The 15906-nt window shown below is 32.7% G+C and overlaps 2 protein-coding genes and 1 long non-coding RNA gene across 8 annotated transcripts; all 3 read left to right on the top strand.

Moving 5' to 3' along the window:
* Positions 1-2327: 2327 nt before the first annotated feature.
* LOC136205779 (serine/threonine-protein kinase ZRK1-like) lies at positions 2328-3720 on the top strand. 4 transcript variants are annotated; one of them, XM_065996562.1, is made up of 2 exons: positions 2328-2429; positions 2565-3720. In XM_065996562.1, exon 2 carries the CDS (start codon positions 2570-2572, stop codon positions 3602-3604), a length of 1035 nt encoding a protein of 344 aa, XP_065852634.1. In that variant the 5' UTR covers positions 2328-2429; positions 2565-2569; the 3' UTR covers positions 3605-3720. The 4 variants fall into 4 exon arrangements, with proteins under 4 accessions (XP_065852634.1, XP_065852636.1, XP_065852633.1 ...); XM_065996564.1 differs by having other exon boundaries at positions 2562-3720; XM_065996561.1 differs by having other exon boundaries at positions 2550-3720.
* An 87-nt stretch (positions 3721-3807) lies between these two features.
* Positions 3808-4795, top strand: LOC136205780 (uncharacterized). The gene is made up of 3 exons (XR_010676076.1): positions 3808-3823; positions 4433-4535; positions 4660-4795. It is a non-coding gene; the product is annotated as an uncharacterized lncRNA (long non-coding RNA).
* Positions 4796-4865: 70 nt separating this feature from the next.
* Positions 4866-9036, top strand: LOC136205777 (serine/threonine-protein kinase ZRK1-like). 3 transcript variants are annotated; one of them, XM_065996559.1, is made up of 3 exons: positions 4866-7423; positions 7600-7716; positions 7801-9036. In XM_065996559.1, the coding sequence occupies exons 1-3, from the start codon at positions 7360-7362 to the stop codon at positions 8670-8672; spliced, it is 1053 nt and encodes a 350-aa protein (XP_065852631.1). In that variant the 5' UTR covers positions 4866-7359; the 3' UTR covers positions 8673-9036. The 3 variants fall into 3 exon arrangements, with proteins under 3 accessions (XP_065852631.1, XP_065852629.1, XP_065852630.1); XM_065996557.1 differs by having other exon boundaries at positions 7600-9033; XM_065996558.1 differs by having other exon boundaries at positions 4866-6752; positions 7600-9031.
* Positions 9037-15906: the final 6870 nt, after the last annotated feature.

Raw genomic sequence — 15906 nt, 5'->3', positions numbered from 1 at the left:
CGATTATATAAACCTAACCAAACGCTATTTTTCCTACAATTTAGAGTGAAATGCTAAACGCTCCTACAAACACCCCCTAAATCAAATCTTAACATTTAACTAATTGTCTAGTTATACTCTTCAAATTTGTAAAACATTGAAATATTTTTTTGGCAGTTAAAAAGATGAGATCTTGTGTAGGGACAGTAATGGAAAGGGAATTATTTAAAAACTGCGGGTATCCGAATTGATAGAAACGGGTAAAAAAAGTGAGAATGGAATAGGGACGGAGGATTTTTTATCCGAAGCCTAAATAGGAATGAAGATTGTTATAACTTATATTTACTGTATGGGCTCCATTCTCATATAAATCCATGTGGAAATATCCAAATAAACTTTTTAATTAAAAAATGAAAAATATCTTAATTTTAAAATAAAAACTATATTAAATAACATACACTAACATTTTACATAGACAAAGGTGTGTCACACATTATGTAACATACACTTTTTTTTTTTTTACTTTTTAATTGTAAAAAAATTACAACATTACAAATAGAAAAAATAAAAAATAAAAAATAATTTCTGCTCTCATTCCCAGTAAAACAGTTATAAGTTTTATAACTAATATGCATAAATTAGATATAAATTCAATGTATGTTCTAAATTAATGTTATTATTTTTTAGATACGGGATTCTTATTATCGGTGGGGATTTGTGTGAGAAGAGGATGTGGTTTCTAAAATATTTAATGAAGATTCTCTAAAAATATCCTTGTAAATATTAGAGACAAAGTGGGAAATGCATATCTGTCCCCTTACACCGTACGAAAATATATGTTCTTTAACTTGACTTTTACATTATATCTCTTAAAATTTTACATTTTAAGAATATTATAACTTTTTTTACTATTGCTATATCAAAATAGTCAACGATCAAATTAAGAGTAGAAAAATTTAGAACTTTTTTTTTTTTATAAATAATGGTTTTTTTTCTAATAACTAATCAACAACTAAATAGTTCATGGAGTTAAAGTTATTTAGGATAGGTAAAAAATATAATTAAGCGATTGAACTTAATTTACATATTTTAAGGATTAAATCCTTAATTAATTACCTTTCCACATTGAGCTATTGATAATTGATTCTGTTATGAATTCAGTTCTTATTTAACTTTTCTGTAGTTTGGGAGACACGCATTGTATTGTTAGAGCGATATGTGGTGAAACTCTTAGCTTAGTGGTTGAGAGCTTACCTATGACCAGGGAGGTTATGGGTTTGAATCACATCCGGGTGGGATGAGAATTTTTCTTTCTTCTTTATAATGTAAGCGCATTGTGCGTAATTTTTTTTTAAAATAAAATAAAAAAAATAAAAAGTAAAATACAATTACATAATCGATCAGTAGATTATTCCCATCACAATCTTTTCCTCACCCATTTTGTAATTTTTAGCATTAAAATTACCACATCGATCTTCTCATTTCTCCAAATTCATTGGAAAAGTTAAATAAAAACCGAATCCATAACAAAATCAATAATCAATGATTCAATATGGATAAATAATTAGTTATAAGCTTAATTTGTAAAATAAATAAAGTTCATAAGCTTAATTATACTTTTTACTTTTAAAATATAATTTTCACCATTTACAATGATGTTGATCTACTTGGTAAAAGGCTTGCCCTGAACTTATAAAAAAAGCTTAATTGATCCCTAAACTCTTAAAGTGTTCCAATAGTTCTTTCAACTTGCATAAAATATTCAGTTAATCACTTGAACTTACGTAAAATGTAATCAATTGATCACTTAATTACAAAAAAATAAATTAGATACGGAAAATGTATTCCACGCATCTTAGAATGTTATTATATAATTCAAAAATAGATTGAAACGAAAGTTATTACTTGTTCAACTATAAAACTTGTCTTCACTAATATTAAAACCGTATAACTCCGATCTTGGTCGTTTTACTTTTTTTTAACGGGTGCAATACATCTTCTACAATGAACTTATTTTTTTGCAACCAAGTGATCAATTGATTACATTTTACGAAAATTCAGAGGCTAACTGAACGTTTTGTGCAAGTTGATGGAGCTATTTGAACACTTCGAAAATTTAATGGAGGCAATCAAGTTTTTTGGAACAAATTCAGGTGGTAAACAATGTATTAAGCCATAGTAAAATAGATCATAATATTAGTAAAATACAAAATTCAGGGTCATAATAATGGTTGGGTTTAAAGTTTAAAGCTCATGATAAAAGTAAACCGAAGTTCAAGTGCCAGAGTGTAATTTAACCAAAAAAATTAGAGGTTGGATTTGATAATTTCATTTTCCACAGTTAAAAAATAAAAGATTCTGCAAGTATATCTTGCTATTCGTTGACCCAACTGGTTTCTCCTCCTCTCTTCATCCGGCGGTTCTTGAAGATCTAAATCACTCGCAAACAGGTACTACTTGTTTCTCTCTTCTCATCCAATTTCAGCAGCATTTGTTTGATTACAATTGTTTCAATCGGTTCATTTGAGACTGTAAAACAAATTTAGGTAATGATTTTGAACAAATTCAAGGTTTTATTGTAGCAGAGAACATGATCTCATGCTTAAGTTCCAATAAAGTTGAAGAGAAGGATGAAGCAATGGAAAACCTAATAAGAAATGGAGGAATGCTATTAGAGAAATCAACTGCTTTTACTAATGGCAAAGGTCATTCAATAGGTCGATCCTTTTCTCTTCGCGACCTCAACATTGCAACTCATAACTTTGATCGAAATCTAGAAATTCTGTATGTAGGAACCTATGCATTGTACAAGGGTTCTCTGCGTGATCGCCTTGTAATCGTTAAGAAATATCTATATACAGATCTTACACAAGCTTGTATTAGTGATATTGTGTTTTCATCACAGATGAAAGTGCATAAAAATGTCCTCACACTATTAGGTTGTTGCTTAGAGTCTTCGATTCCGATTCTAGTTTTCGAATACGCAGAAAAGGAAAGTCTTGACAGATACATTTTCAATAGGGGAAATAGAGCTAATTTTCTACCATTGTCATGGAAAATTAGGTTAAAGATTGCTGTAGATTTAGCTAATGTGATAGCATATCTCCACACTGCATTTTCCAGACCAGTGGTTCATAGAGACATCAAACTTAGCAGTATCTTATTAGATGAAGATTATGGAGCCAAAGTGAGTGATTTTTCATGTTCTATAGCTTTGCCAGAAGGGGAAACCCATATAAAAGATCAAAACGAACCTAGAGGATCGTACGGATACATTGCTCCTGAGATTTTGGAGTCGGATTCTATGTTTAATGAGAAGGTTGATGTTTATAGCTATGGTCTAGTTCTTCTTGTGCTATTAACTAGACGATATCGAGGCCATCCTCCACCATATGGAGCTGAATATTTAGATTTGATAGTTGTTAAGAATCTCATGGAGAATGATGGATTGGAAGAGATTATTGATCCAACAATTGTTGAAGAGGGTCCTTGGCCGGGTAAAGAGCAGCATTTAAAAGCTTTTACGACGTTGGCCTTACATTGTACTCGTGAAGATCCAGAAGATAGGCCAGAAATCACTGATGTAGGCAAACAAATCAGGCAGATGTATCAATCCCTGATTTGAAATCGTGTTCATCAACATTAGATTTGTTGTTTATGCTACATACAAGTTATTCAAATTGTGTTCATCTGTAAACAAATTTATGTTCTTTTCATCAATTTAGTTTATTTTATGAGTTCCATGGCTTCTGATACACATTTCTTCTTCTACTAGGAAGATCAGATGTTACAGTTGATTTATAATGTATGAATTGGAACTCGGTGCACAGGAATTTAAGATGAGGTGGTGCTTCAAAGCTGATACAGAAACAAAGAACGATCAGAAACTTCTAATAAGAAATGTTGGAATACTATTAGAAAAATAATTGGTTTTACTAATGGCAGAGGTCATTCTATCGGCCGTTCCTTTTCTCTTCACGACCTTAACATTGCTACTCATAACTTTGATCCAAATCAACTGATTCTGGACTCAAAATGCCATGCATTTTACAAAGGTTTTCTGCAAGATCGCCCTATAATTGTCAAGAAGTATAAAGATGGTGATTTTTTAGAAGATTGTATGACTGATATAGTGTTTTCGTCACAGATGAAAGTGCATAAAAATGTTCTCAAACTATTAGGTTGTTGTTTGGAGTCTCGAATTCCAGTTCTAGTTTTCGAATACACAGAAAAGGGAAGTCTTGATAGTTACATTTTGAATAGGGAAAATAGAGCCAATTTTCGACCTTTATCATGGAGGAATAGGTTAAAGATTGCAGTTAATGTAGCTAATGTGATTGCATATCTTCATACTGCATTCTCAAGACCTATTGTTCATGGAGGTTTAATGACCACAATTATGTTATTAGATGAAGAGTATGAACCGAAAGTAAGCGATTTTTCGGTTTTGTAGATCTATACCGGAAGGTGAAACTCACATAAGAGATGAAATTGCAGCACCATATGGATATCTTGCTCCTGAATATGCATATTCAGGTGATGAATTCAATGAAAAGGTGGATGTTTATAGTTTCGGTGTAGTGCTTCTTGTGCTTTTAACGAGACGAAACCCGTTTCATCCTTTTCCTGCTACTGGAGATGAATATTTTGATTTTCTAAGTGGTGTAAAGTATCTTGCAGAGAATGATAGATTTGATGAGATTATTGATGCTTCTGTAGTTGAAGAAGGGCCATGGTCTGGAAAAGAGCAGCAATTAAAAGCTTTTTTAATGCTTGCCTTTGATTGCACTAGAACAGATGCAGAAGATAGGCCAGACATCACTGATGTGGGAAAACAACTCAGGCAGATGTATCAGTCTATAACTTCAATTTCTGTTCATCAACAATGAGGATATTCATGAAATGGGTAAAAAAAAAATATTAATGCATCTAGCATTTTCTCGTTTTATCTCTTACATTTTGCTTTTACACCAGCTTTCCTCATGTCAGTTTGAAGTAGATTTGTTCACGAGTTTGGGTATCTGCTCGGTCTCTATTTATGAGATGGGTTTGATCCATACATATTCTACATAGGCACGACCCGATCTAAACCTGCCTGCTATTCCTGTATATTAAAGTTTAAAAGAAAAAGAATTAAGCAGATTGGGATAACTAACTAGTCTCTACTCTCTAGAAATGCTAGGTCAGACCCAATCTAAACTTTACCCATTAAAGAAAACACTCTCCAATCCCTCTAATTATTGGTTCAAATATTGTTCAAAAGAGGCCACTCTCCATTATGGAGAGTGTTTTTGTCCGACAAAAAGTATGATTTATTTTTCTATAAACAAAAAAATACTATCCAACATCTTTAGAGCATGTCTAGTAGGTGTTACAAGCTTGTTGCTTGTAACACTCAACCATTAAAGATGGTGTCATTTTGATGTTACCAAATGAAAGAAGTTACTAACAGTAGTAACACCCGCTGGAATTTGAAATAAATTGACGCGTAGAAAGAATTCTGCTCCACGCAGCATGCTGAGGCTCCACAATTGGAACGTGTAGTGCAATTGCTAATTGTGGCGCCTCAGTTTACTTTATAAATTATTAAGTGGCGGACAATTGCTGCCAATCTTCTCTCTACTCAAACATATCTATATATATATTATATTATAAAGCTGTAATTTTTTATTATTATGATAAATGGTAACTTTGAAGATACAGTGGTGTGTCTTTTTTGTGGGTATTGTTAATGACTATCGTGGCACATTCTTGTAACAAACTATGTTACAACTAGTAAACTTGCTCTTAGTGGACTACTTTTCAATTTTTGTTTGTTGTCAGTATACAAAAAGAAATGCTAATAAAATAAGATTTTTTTAATAAAAAATAATTTTAATTAAAAATAGTTTTTTATTTGAAGATGTGATGGTTGGAGGGTTAAACGCCTTTTAGGTTCCCTTATGTCATCAAGATGTTTCTCTTTCTCCTCTCGGCTAGATTGTAAGTGCACTTTGTTCTTTTTCGCTTCAATATAATCGACATGACACTTGATGTCATTGTAATAGACAAAACTCTGACCAATATTCATCAACTCTTCAAAAGTTCTGTGTTGATCGTATAACATTTTTGTTTGAGGGATACACAAGTCGTTCTTTTTACAAGGACGTCAATGGCAACCTCCAAGTTCAAAGATTTAACATAAGGGTCCAATTGATAAAACCTCATGAGAAGAGGCCTTGTAACCTTCTATAGACATCGTGAAGATCAATACTTATCCTTTAGTCTTTCACTTTTCCAACAAATCAAGCTACAAATAAATGTTTCAAATGTCGGATAGAATCTTTGGATTATGTTGCAATTGCAAACCTCGCTGTACCACTCATGGACCACACCCAATAGAGTGGCTACATATGGTAGCGTCTTCATAGGTGTACAAATTTATCATGTTCAACGGATTAATTTAACTCTATAAGTGGGATCGCCACCCCATAACATACTGCCGTCAAAAACAGAACCCCGCATTTATTCTAGAAAATCTCCTAATTGTTCTAAAGCAACTAAAAAGGAATTTTTTGACTAGAAAGAATTCAGTTCAAGGTTACACATTGCTTATTTGGGTCCTCCATGGCAGATTATTGAGGCATGGAAGGAGTTTTCTAATGAGGTGGAAAAAGATTGTCAATGATAAGTTGCGAGCGGAGTGTGTGTGGGATGGCAATCCACCATTCTGTTGAGCATTTTTTTTTGTCCAGAAATCATTGGAGCAAATACTTCTCAAGATTCCTATCGAGGTATTCTCAACCTTGTTTTTGTGGCTGAAATCATCTACAACTTGTTTGTCCTTTTGTTAAGTGCCTTACTTTTCTAGCAAAGTGTTACTGCTGGCGATTTGATCATAGCTTTTAGGTGTGTCTGCCATTTGAACTTGAGTTTGCACCTTTTGTGGTGTGGCGACCAGCATCGCACTAGGATCTGTTACAAAGTTTCGAGTTGTTTAGGACTTCTCAATCGTATAACCTTCTATGTACCTCGAAGTCGTGCTCATGATGGTTTAAGACTATTTCATCTTCTCTCGATGTGAGGTCTGCTTTCTTTTACAGATCCTCGAGCTCAGGAAAAACTTCTTTCAAGCTGCGCGGTGTGACCGTTCTGGTCATGCTGAATCCTTTTGGGATTTCAACGGTCAACAGAGACTGTCAATGATCATTTTGAAGCGTTGAGTGGCCACCAATGTTAAAAAAATATTAAATTCAGTGAGTTGACACAATATTAAAATGATAAAGTTGAGTGGTCATGCCCTTTCAAAATTATAGCAGCTTGGACTGTGGAGTATTTTAATTTGATTTTCTACATTAAATATTTGGCAGAGGCTATGCTTAAATATTTATTCTTCCATCAATGATTAACTTTCCTTTTTTTATTCTTCCACTTCTTCTTCGAGAGCTCAGTTCGCTAAGCACAGGTACTTCTTTCATCTCATCTTCATCAATATCCAGCTTAAGCACCCCTTTTCTTCGTTTCATTACTATTTCTTAAAAAATAATGATAATATGAAATCATATCTGGTTGATTTTAGACTGAAGCTAAAATTTAGTTTCAGTTAGTATTGATAAAATTTGTTTAAATTTGGGGGAATAGTGACAGAGAAGATGATCTCATGCTTTCGAGTCAACAAGAAGGATCAGGCAATGGAAAATCTAACAAGAAATGGAGGATTGTTGCTGGAGAAACTAATTGCTTTTACTAATGGCAGAGGTAATTCTATTGGCCGATCCTTTTCTCTTAATGACCTTAAGATTGCTACTCATAACTATGATTCAGATCAAGTGATTTTAACAGAAGGACTGTATATATTATACAACGGTTTGCTGCAAAATCGCAAAGTAATCGTTAAGAAATATAAAGATGAAACCTACCTCAAGGATTCTGCTATTAAGTATGACAGGAATCTTGAAGATTGTATCAGTGATATTGTGTTTTCATCACAAACGAAATTACATAATCACGTCCTCAAACTATTAGGTTGTTGCTTAGATTCTTCCATTCCGATTCTAGTTTTTGAAGATGCAGAGAAGAGAAGTCTTGATGATTACATTTACAATTTGAATAACAGACCCGATTTTCGACCTCTATCATGGAAAAATAGGGTGAAGATCGCAGTTGATGTAGCTAATGTGATTGCTTATCTTCACACTGCGTTTTCAAGGCCCATTGTTCATAGAAACATCAAAACCAGAATCATCTTATTAGATGAAGATTATGGAGCTAAATTGAGTGATTTTTCGCTATCTATATCTATGCCTGAAGGTGAAACCCATCTAAATGATGCTGTTAAAGGAACTATAGGACATATTGCTCCTGAATATGCTAGAGAACTCACATTTAATGAGAAGATTGATGTTTATAGTTTTGGTGTTGTTCTTCTTGTGCTTTTGACTGGACAAAATCCATGTATTCCTTTTCCTGATATTGAACATGAGTATTCTGGTATGGTTTTTGTTATCAACAAACGTATTGAGAATGATAGATTGGAAGAGATTATTGATCACACTCTATTTGAAGATGGAACATGGTCTGAGAAAGAGCAGCAAATAAGAGCTTTTTTAATGCTTGCCCTTCATTGTACTAGCAAAGATCCAGAAGATAGGCCGGAAATCACTGATGTAGGCAAGCAACTTAGGGAGATGTATCAATCCCTAATTTCAAATTGATGAACATTAGTTGTAAATTTTGTTGCACGGAAGCGGAAACAGGAGCGGGAATGAGCACGGGGAAATGTTATTTCTAAAATACAATCTTCAAAAAATAGCCAAGAAACGGAAATGGATATGAAACGTAGAAACGCTGCTGAAGAGCAGTTTCTGTGCAACACAGATTGTAAATGACACACAAGTTACTTAATGGGTATAGCTATAGCCATTAGTACATTCTCTCTAACTATGAGCCTCTTACTGTTAATTTCTTTCTTGTTCTGCTTTTAATTTGAGACTCCTTTGTACATTGCAGTCCATCTATATGGTTTTGACGTGAAATTCTATGTACATGATATAGGTATGTTTCATTCTAATTTCCTGCAGATTCAATTCAGTCCAAAAACTAATATTTGGGCTAAGGTTCAAGCTTTTACTGTGAGTCAAGTTATAGGTATTTTAGTTCTAGCATAGTGGTAAAAATCAAATATTGCTTGCTCCCAGTACAACCTTGTGGTGGGACCCCTCTCCGGACCTCGCTTAAGCGGGGATGCGTAATGCACCGGGCAGCCCTTTATAGTGGTAAAAATCAAATCCAACTACTTAATTACCCTTGGTTCTCGTTTTCGTATTAAAACTCTTTTTTTATTTTTTCACTGCAAACGGTAGAATCCCCGAATCATTTCCGGACTAAGGCTTTGTTGTTGTTGTTGTACTACAAACGGTAGAATAGAAGTGTTTAGTTAGGATTGAGAAACAATTTTAGATAGCTATTTCGGAAGGAAAATCATCTAACTTCTACCAACTACTAGTATTGGCAAACAATAAATAGCGACAATAGACAATATATATGAAAAGCTGAACCAAATAGACTATTAATCTACACCAATCAGATAAAATTTTATTGTAAAAAATAATGAATTTGTAGTGGCAGAGAATATTCCAACCATAAAAGAATCAAGGGCACCTATATATATATATGTCTCCATAACATCCTACACCTATATATATGTGTCGTTTACTTATTATAGATGCTACCATATGTACCAACCAAGTGTATAAGTTTCAAGTTTGTGCATGTTTTCTTTTACCATCAATTATCGTGCTTCTTAGGGATTAGAAACTTTGGAATCCCATTATGTGATTGCGACACGTGTTCTGATTGTTATGCTTACATGTTCAGTTTCTTCCAACTCTTTATTTAGTATGATATTAAGAGGTGTCAAAGATAAAAGGATTAACCAAAGTCTGCACAACATAAAATAAAGAGTGTTATTTTATGATAAGGAACATGATCTCATGCTTTAGAGACAACAAGGATGCAAGAGAATTGTAGAATGGTCTTCTGCTGGATCACCTACGGTCCTAAGAGGGTGGTATATCAAGGTGTAAGGTATGAGCAAGAAACTATCTTAAAGGATAATGATGAGGATAGAAGTGAACTGAATTCTATATCGGAAATAGAGAGGAAGTGAATAAGCTACACGAGTAAGGTGTTTTTTTTCATGTATATAGATACGTTTTAAAGCTTTGAGACCTACAAAATGGGAGTTGTAGGGCCGTTCCTGACCTTTTAGAGGTCCGGGGCGAGATGATAAATTTGGACCCCTTATATATACATTCTACTTTATTTTAAGTTGGAGGCTGGATGAATTTTTTTTATTACAAAGAATAAGGTACAAATTTAGTTATACGGTTATTAGGAGAGAGCAATTAGCATTCATGCACAAAATAGTGCAAAGTCTAACGTTTATTAATTGGTATAGTTTCAAGCTTAATTGACAATTATTTGTGTACTAAAATAACAAGTATTTGTGTCATGTACGCGCATTGTGCTCAAATTTTTAATGTAAGCGCATTGTGCGCAATTTTTTTTTTTTTAAAATAACAAGTATTTGTGTCATGTAAAATTGTAAGAAGTAAATAAGTATATTATTTTTCCTATTGAATATATATATTGAAATTTAATTTTTTTTTTAAATGAATTGACATTTAAATTTAAGAAAAAAAATTGAATTGGATAATAATAATAATAATAATAATAATAATAATAATAATAATAATAATAATGATAAGAAAAAATTAAATAGTTATTTTTTATTGAATATCTAAATTGATAATTTAGATTTAAAGAAACATGGAAATTATAGTGACAATTCTAAAGAGAAAAAAAATGGAAAAAAAATATTTGGTAATGATAAAATGAGGTGGGGAAGGAAAAAAATATTTGATAGTGATAAAATGAGAGGGGAGGAAAAAAAATATTTGAAAGTAATTAAAAAATGAAAAGAAGGAGGCTCGAACCTCCAACCTCAAGTTAAAATGAAATCATTAGGAAACTCCTCGTACTAACTAAACTAATTAATTCTATTATTAGATATTCATCTCTGTATTTATATCTATACTATAAAAATATTTTTTAAGCCGCTTAACATTATGGGTCCTGGACGGGCGTCTCTTATTTCATAGCCCAAAACTGGTCCTGGGGAGTTAAGTTCCTAACTATGAACATATTGTTGAATCAAATCACATCATTTTCGGCTCAACTAACTTTGTTAAGCTTTACCTATTTAAAAAGGCATTCAATCCTCATGGGATTGGGATGTACAATTTTGTAATTTTCTATCCTGATCACTTAGTGCTGACGTGCATATCTCAAAACTTTGGATAAATTTCCTCAAATAAAAATAAAGTTTGTATAAAAATTAACATTCATTGAATCTAGATTTATTAGTCTTAGATGCTTTTAATTTCTACATTTAATAAGTTTAGATCTAACGTTGAATGACCATATATTTAGTCATTGAGATTTGATCATTCAGAGTACATGTAAACACTACTGTTAGATGTATTGTGCAAAGGTTGTTTGCAACTTGCGGTGTAACTGTTAAGAAATATAAAGATGATGATTCTTGGGAAGACTATTCTCAAACGATTCTAGTTTCCGAATACACAAAGAATCGAAGTCTTGATGATTACATTTTCAACAAGAGAAAAAAGAGCTGATTTCCCAGTTTACACTTTCTCAAATAATTTTGAGTAGATTATTAATTCCACCATTTGTTGAAGAGGGGGAGTTATATTAAGCACCGGGTCTTTCATGTCACTCGGAGGACTCTCAATTCACATTTGGACACGTGTATTGTGATCCCATGTAATAATTAAAATAGTGGGGCCTCTTATAATATGTGTGGTTCGATATTACACGTATCAAAATATGTATGGAAAGTCCTCCGTTTGACATGAAGAACCGGGTGCTTCTAATAATTTACCGAACATGGTTCGGAAAAAAGCAGCAATCGAAGGACTGTTTAATGTTTGCCTTTCATTGCACTAGTGAAATCACTCATGTGGTGAAAAGACTCAGGGAGTTGTATCGATTTTTAATTTCAAATTGTGCCAATTAACAATATGTTATTCATGTAATTTATATGATGAATTTTTTATAATAGTTCTGGATCATTTAGGTGATGACACATAATATGTCATTTCTCGAGTGGTTTAGGACCAGTTGATTTCGAATCAAAATAGAACTAAAATTACATGAACAATAGCTAAGTTAATACGGGTATCATTTGCAATTGCTTCTGGTTTTTTTTTTCTTCTGATAACATCTGTTAGCTCAATTTTGAGATTGAATACAGTGGATGCAGGTGCATGCTGTAATTTTGAGATAAACAACTAATGTTTTAATCACGGAGGGTAACCGTACTAAAGCTCCTCGCGAACAACCCTTTGACATAATCCTCTTTCACCCTAATTTAAAAAGCAAACAAGCAAAATGCAGGGAAGAATAGGACGAGTTACTGACCTCGTTCTTTGCGACAACGGCACAATACGATCTCCTCGCACCAACAATTGCGAACACAGACCGGCAAAGGCTCCAGAACATAAGCACAGGAGAAAATGGGTGAGGGGAACAAGTAATGGGAACAAAGGAATTCAGGCCAGCAAATGAAGAAAGCGAGAAAAGATGAGCATAAACCCCCTAAACCCCTTTTATAGGGATGGAACCACCGACAAAACAAACCAATGGGTGCAACTTGACGGCGCGTGGACAACAACATTTATCAGAAGCATTTAATGCAAGACAAAATGGGGGCGCACGTGTGGAAAGCCAAAGGTCTCATAGCATCCCGCACAAGTAGATAAAGTGTGCGCGTTTTATACCAACCTCGAACAAAACTTGCAATACTAGAAATATGATTTCGGAGGGGACTACTTGATAAAGTATATGAAGTTGGCCCATCAGGCCTAAAGCATAACTGAGGCTCAGGCCCATCTAGAGAAGCCTATAAATACACACAATGGACAACAGAGGTACATGATTTTTCCATCCTGCACTTCGACTATATGCTTATGATCCCCACCTAGAATCACTAACTGTCTTGATCGTCGGAGTGTCTTCAGGGACCGACCCCTCACAGAGACGGCATTCGCAGGATCGAGCATCTCGAAGGGACACCGAGTACAAACAGAATTCCATCCCGGTCACTGTAGTTCGACAACCAATTACTTAATAATTTTAATGATAAAATAATAAGTAAAAAGTGAATATAAGAATTATTATTAGAGATGATATGCTAGTGAATGTAAGAATTATTATTAGAGATGATATACTTTATCACTCTTCAAATCAGTAAAAAGTCAATTGTTTATATTATTTTGGGAAAAGTACAAAAAAAATCTAGTGGTTACACTTGTTTTCGAACAACATCCATGTAGTTTAAAAGTTTGCAAAATGGTATCTCGAGGTTCATTCCGTTAGTAAACACATACCAAATTGACTAACGGTGTTAAAAGTCAAAGGAAAAAGAATTAATTTACTCCTTATATTTATTTATTTTATAAATTAACTTCCTTTATTATCTAATTATCACAAAGAAACCCCAAAATAAAAAAATAAAAATCAATTATACCATCTTCTCCATCTTTTTTTAATTTTTTATTTTTTTTCTCCTTTTTCTCTCCTCTTTTTCTCTCTCTCTTGTCTCTCTACTCTTTTTTAATTTCTTTGTAAAATCAATTGAATTGAATTTTGCTAATCCATAAAAAACAAATAAGTGCACACCACACGAATTGAAAATCTTTGGCTTCCTATTATCCAAGTTAAAAACGAATACGATGTGCAATGTAAAAAGGTTAATTTTGTTGGGAAAGGAAGAAAATAAAAACAAAACCAATAAATAGTAGTGTTGTTAAGGAGAAGCTGTTAGACAAACGTAATTTTATCTTAAGATTGTTAGACAAACGATTACGTTTGTCTTAAAAATGTTAGATGTGATTAACCAAAAAATAAAACAAACACAGAAAAAATATATAAACAGTAAAACTGGAAATTAAAAGGAAAGAGATAGACAAATCTGAGGCCAGTATTAGCAGTTTCCTTAAGACGATGTCGTCGCTATTGACGATCGTCTCCTAGGATACAACAGATTACGCAAGCGAACTCAAACCATGTGTAGCCTAGTTATCACCGGAGTAGGAAAACAAGAACAATGTGAACAGACAAAGAGTATTTTGAAAAACTTCAACAACAGCTTTTTCAACTTTTCAACTAACTGTGAATTTGACAATCCATTCTATATAAATAGAACTCGAAAGGATATGTCATTTCACGAACAAACACGACTGTTTACGTACGAACACGATTGTTCACGAAAGACACGACTATTCATAAAAGGATGTGTTTGTTGGTATATAATTTTATTCAATTTTTCCAACAGAAGCATGTAACAATGGGTTCGCAATATGGTGAAGCGGCAAAACTGGAAAAGAGAAAAAAAGTAAAAAAGCATAAATGTATTAATTGCAGACAGACAAGTAGTGAATTGTTGTTTTTTTTTTTTTTTTTTGAAAGAGTAGTGAACTGTTGTTGTATTGTATTAGATGATTAGATTAGATTAATCAATCAGAAGACGCGATTGCGATTCTGACCCACTAAAGAAAAACAACATTTATACTGTTGATTAGTTATTATTTATTGGGGTTTTGGTTGTTGCCTGATCTTAAGTGGAAGAGTTTCAGTTCGTGTGGTGTGTACTTCTTTGTTTCTGATGGATTAGCAAAATTCAATTGATTTTAGAAAGAAATTAAGAAAGAGAAAAGACAAGAGAGAGAAAGGAGAAGAAAAATAAAAAATTAAAAAAAGATGGAAAAAATGATCTAATTAATTTTTATTTTTTTATTTTGAGGTTTCTTTGTGATAATTAGTTAATAAAAATGATTAATTTATAAAATAAATAAATATAAGGACTAAATTAACTCTTTTCCCTTTGACTTTATCACCGTTAGTCAATTTGATATGAGTTTGCTAACGGAATGAACCTCGAGGTACCATTTTGCAAACTTTTAAACCCCATGAATATTGTTCGAAAATAGATGTAACCACAAGATTTATTTTTATAGTTTTCCCTATTATTTTTAGAATGTGAACTAACGGTCTCTTAAAGATGATCTTATTGTGTAAAAACTTAACAGTTTAACTTAAAATATTTTATTTTGTAAGTAAAACATACCATATATCTTTATTTTTGAACTTTTAAACCATTCAATTTACAAATAGGCAAACCATAGACTTTTTTTTTGTTTGCTTGCTTTTTTTAAATTAAGACCTAAATAGAATAGTTTCTGAAATTAAGACAAATGTCATGTTTGGTAAAGAGCTTTTTGCGGTAAAGCTAGAGGTTTGAGCCACTTTAGAGTTTTGACTAGTCAAACCTTTAATAGTGGTGTTTGGTGAAGAGGTTTGAAAGAGTTTATTAGATCCAAAAAGCTAATTTTGAAAAAACTATTTTTCAATTAGCTTATTGCTCTATATCTTTTGAATGACATTTTTACCCTTAATTATTACTCTTTAACCCCAAATAAATGTTTTATCATTTCCTTATTTGTCATTTACCTAAACAGCTAAGTTTTACCAAACAAATTTACACAATCAGCTAGAATGTAATCAACTAACAGCTAATATAACTAGCTAATAACTATTTGCAAATTTACACAATCAGCTAGAATGTAAGCAACTAACAGCTAATATAATCAGCCAGCTAATAACTATTTGCCAAACAGGGCCTTTTTTTTATGGAAATGCTTATATCTTTATTAGATGAACAAAGAATAAGTAAAAAAAATGAAAAGGAATAAAATCTTACAAGATATACAAAGTAAAATAATTACAAAGAACAAAAAAAAAAAAAGCATAGAAGTTATAGAAAAGCTCCTAGAATCAAATCTTCGGCATCATTAGCATGATTAG

The sequence above is a fragment of the Euphorbia lathyris genome, chromosome 9, assembly GCF_963576675.1.
Source record: "Euphorbia lathyris chromosome 9, ddEupLath1.1, whole genome shotgun sequence".
NCBI classification, from domain to species: domain Eukaryota; kingdom Viridiplantae; phylum Streptophyta; class Magnoliopsida; order Malpighiales; family Euphorbiaceae; genus Euphorbia; species Euphorbia lathyris.
The sequence above is the reverse complement of the archived record's forward strand: the minus strand, read 5'-3'. Positions and strand labels throughout refer to the sequence as shown.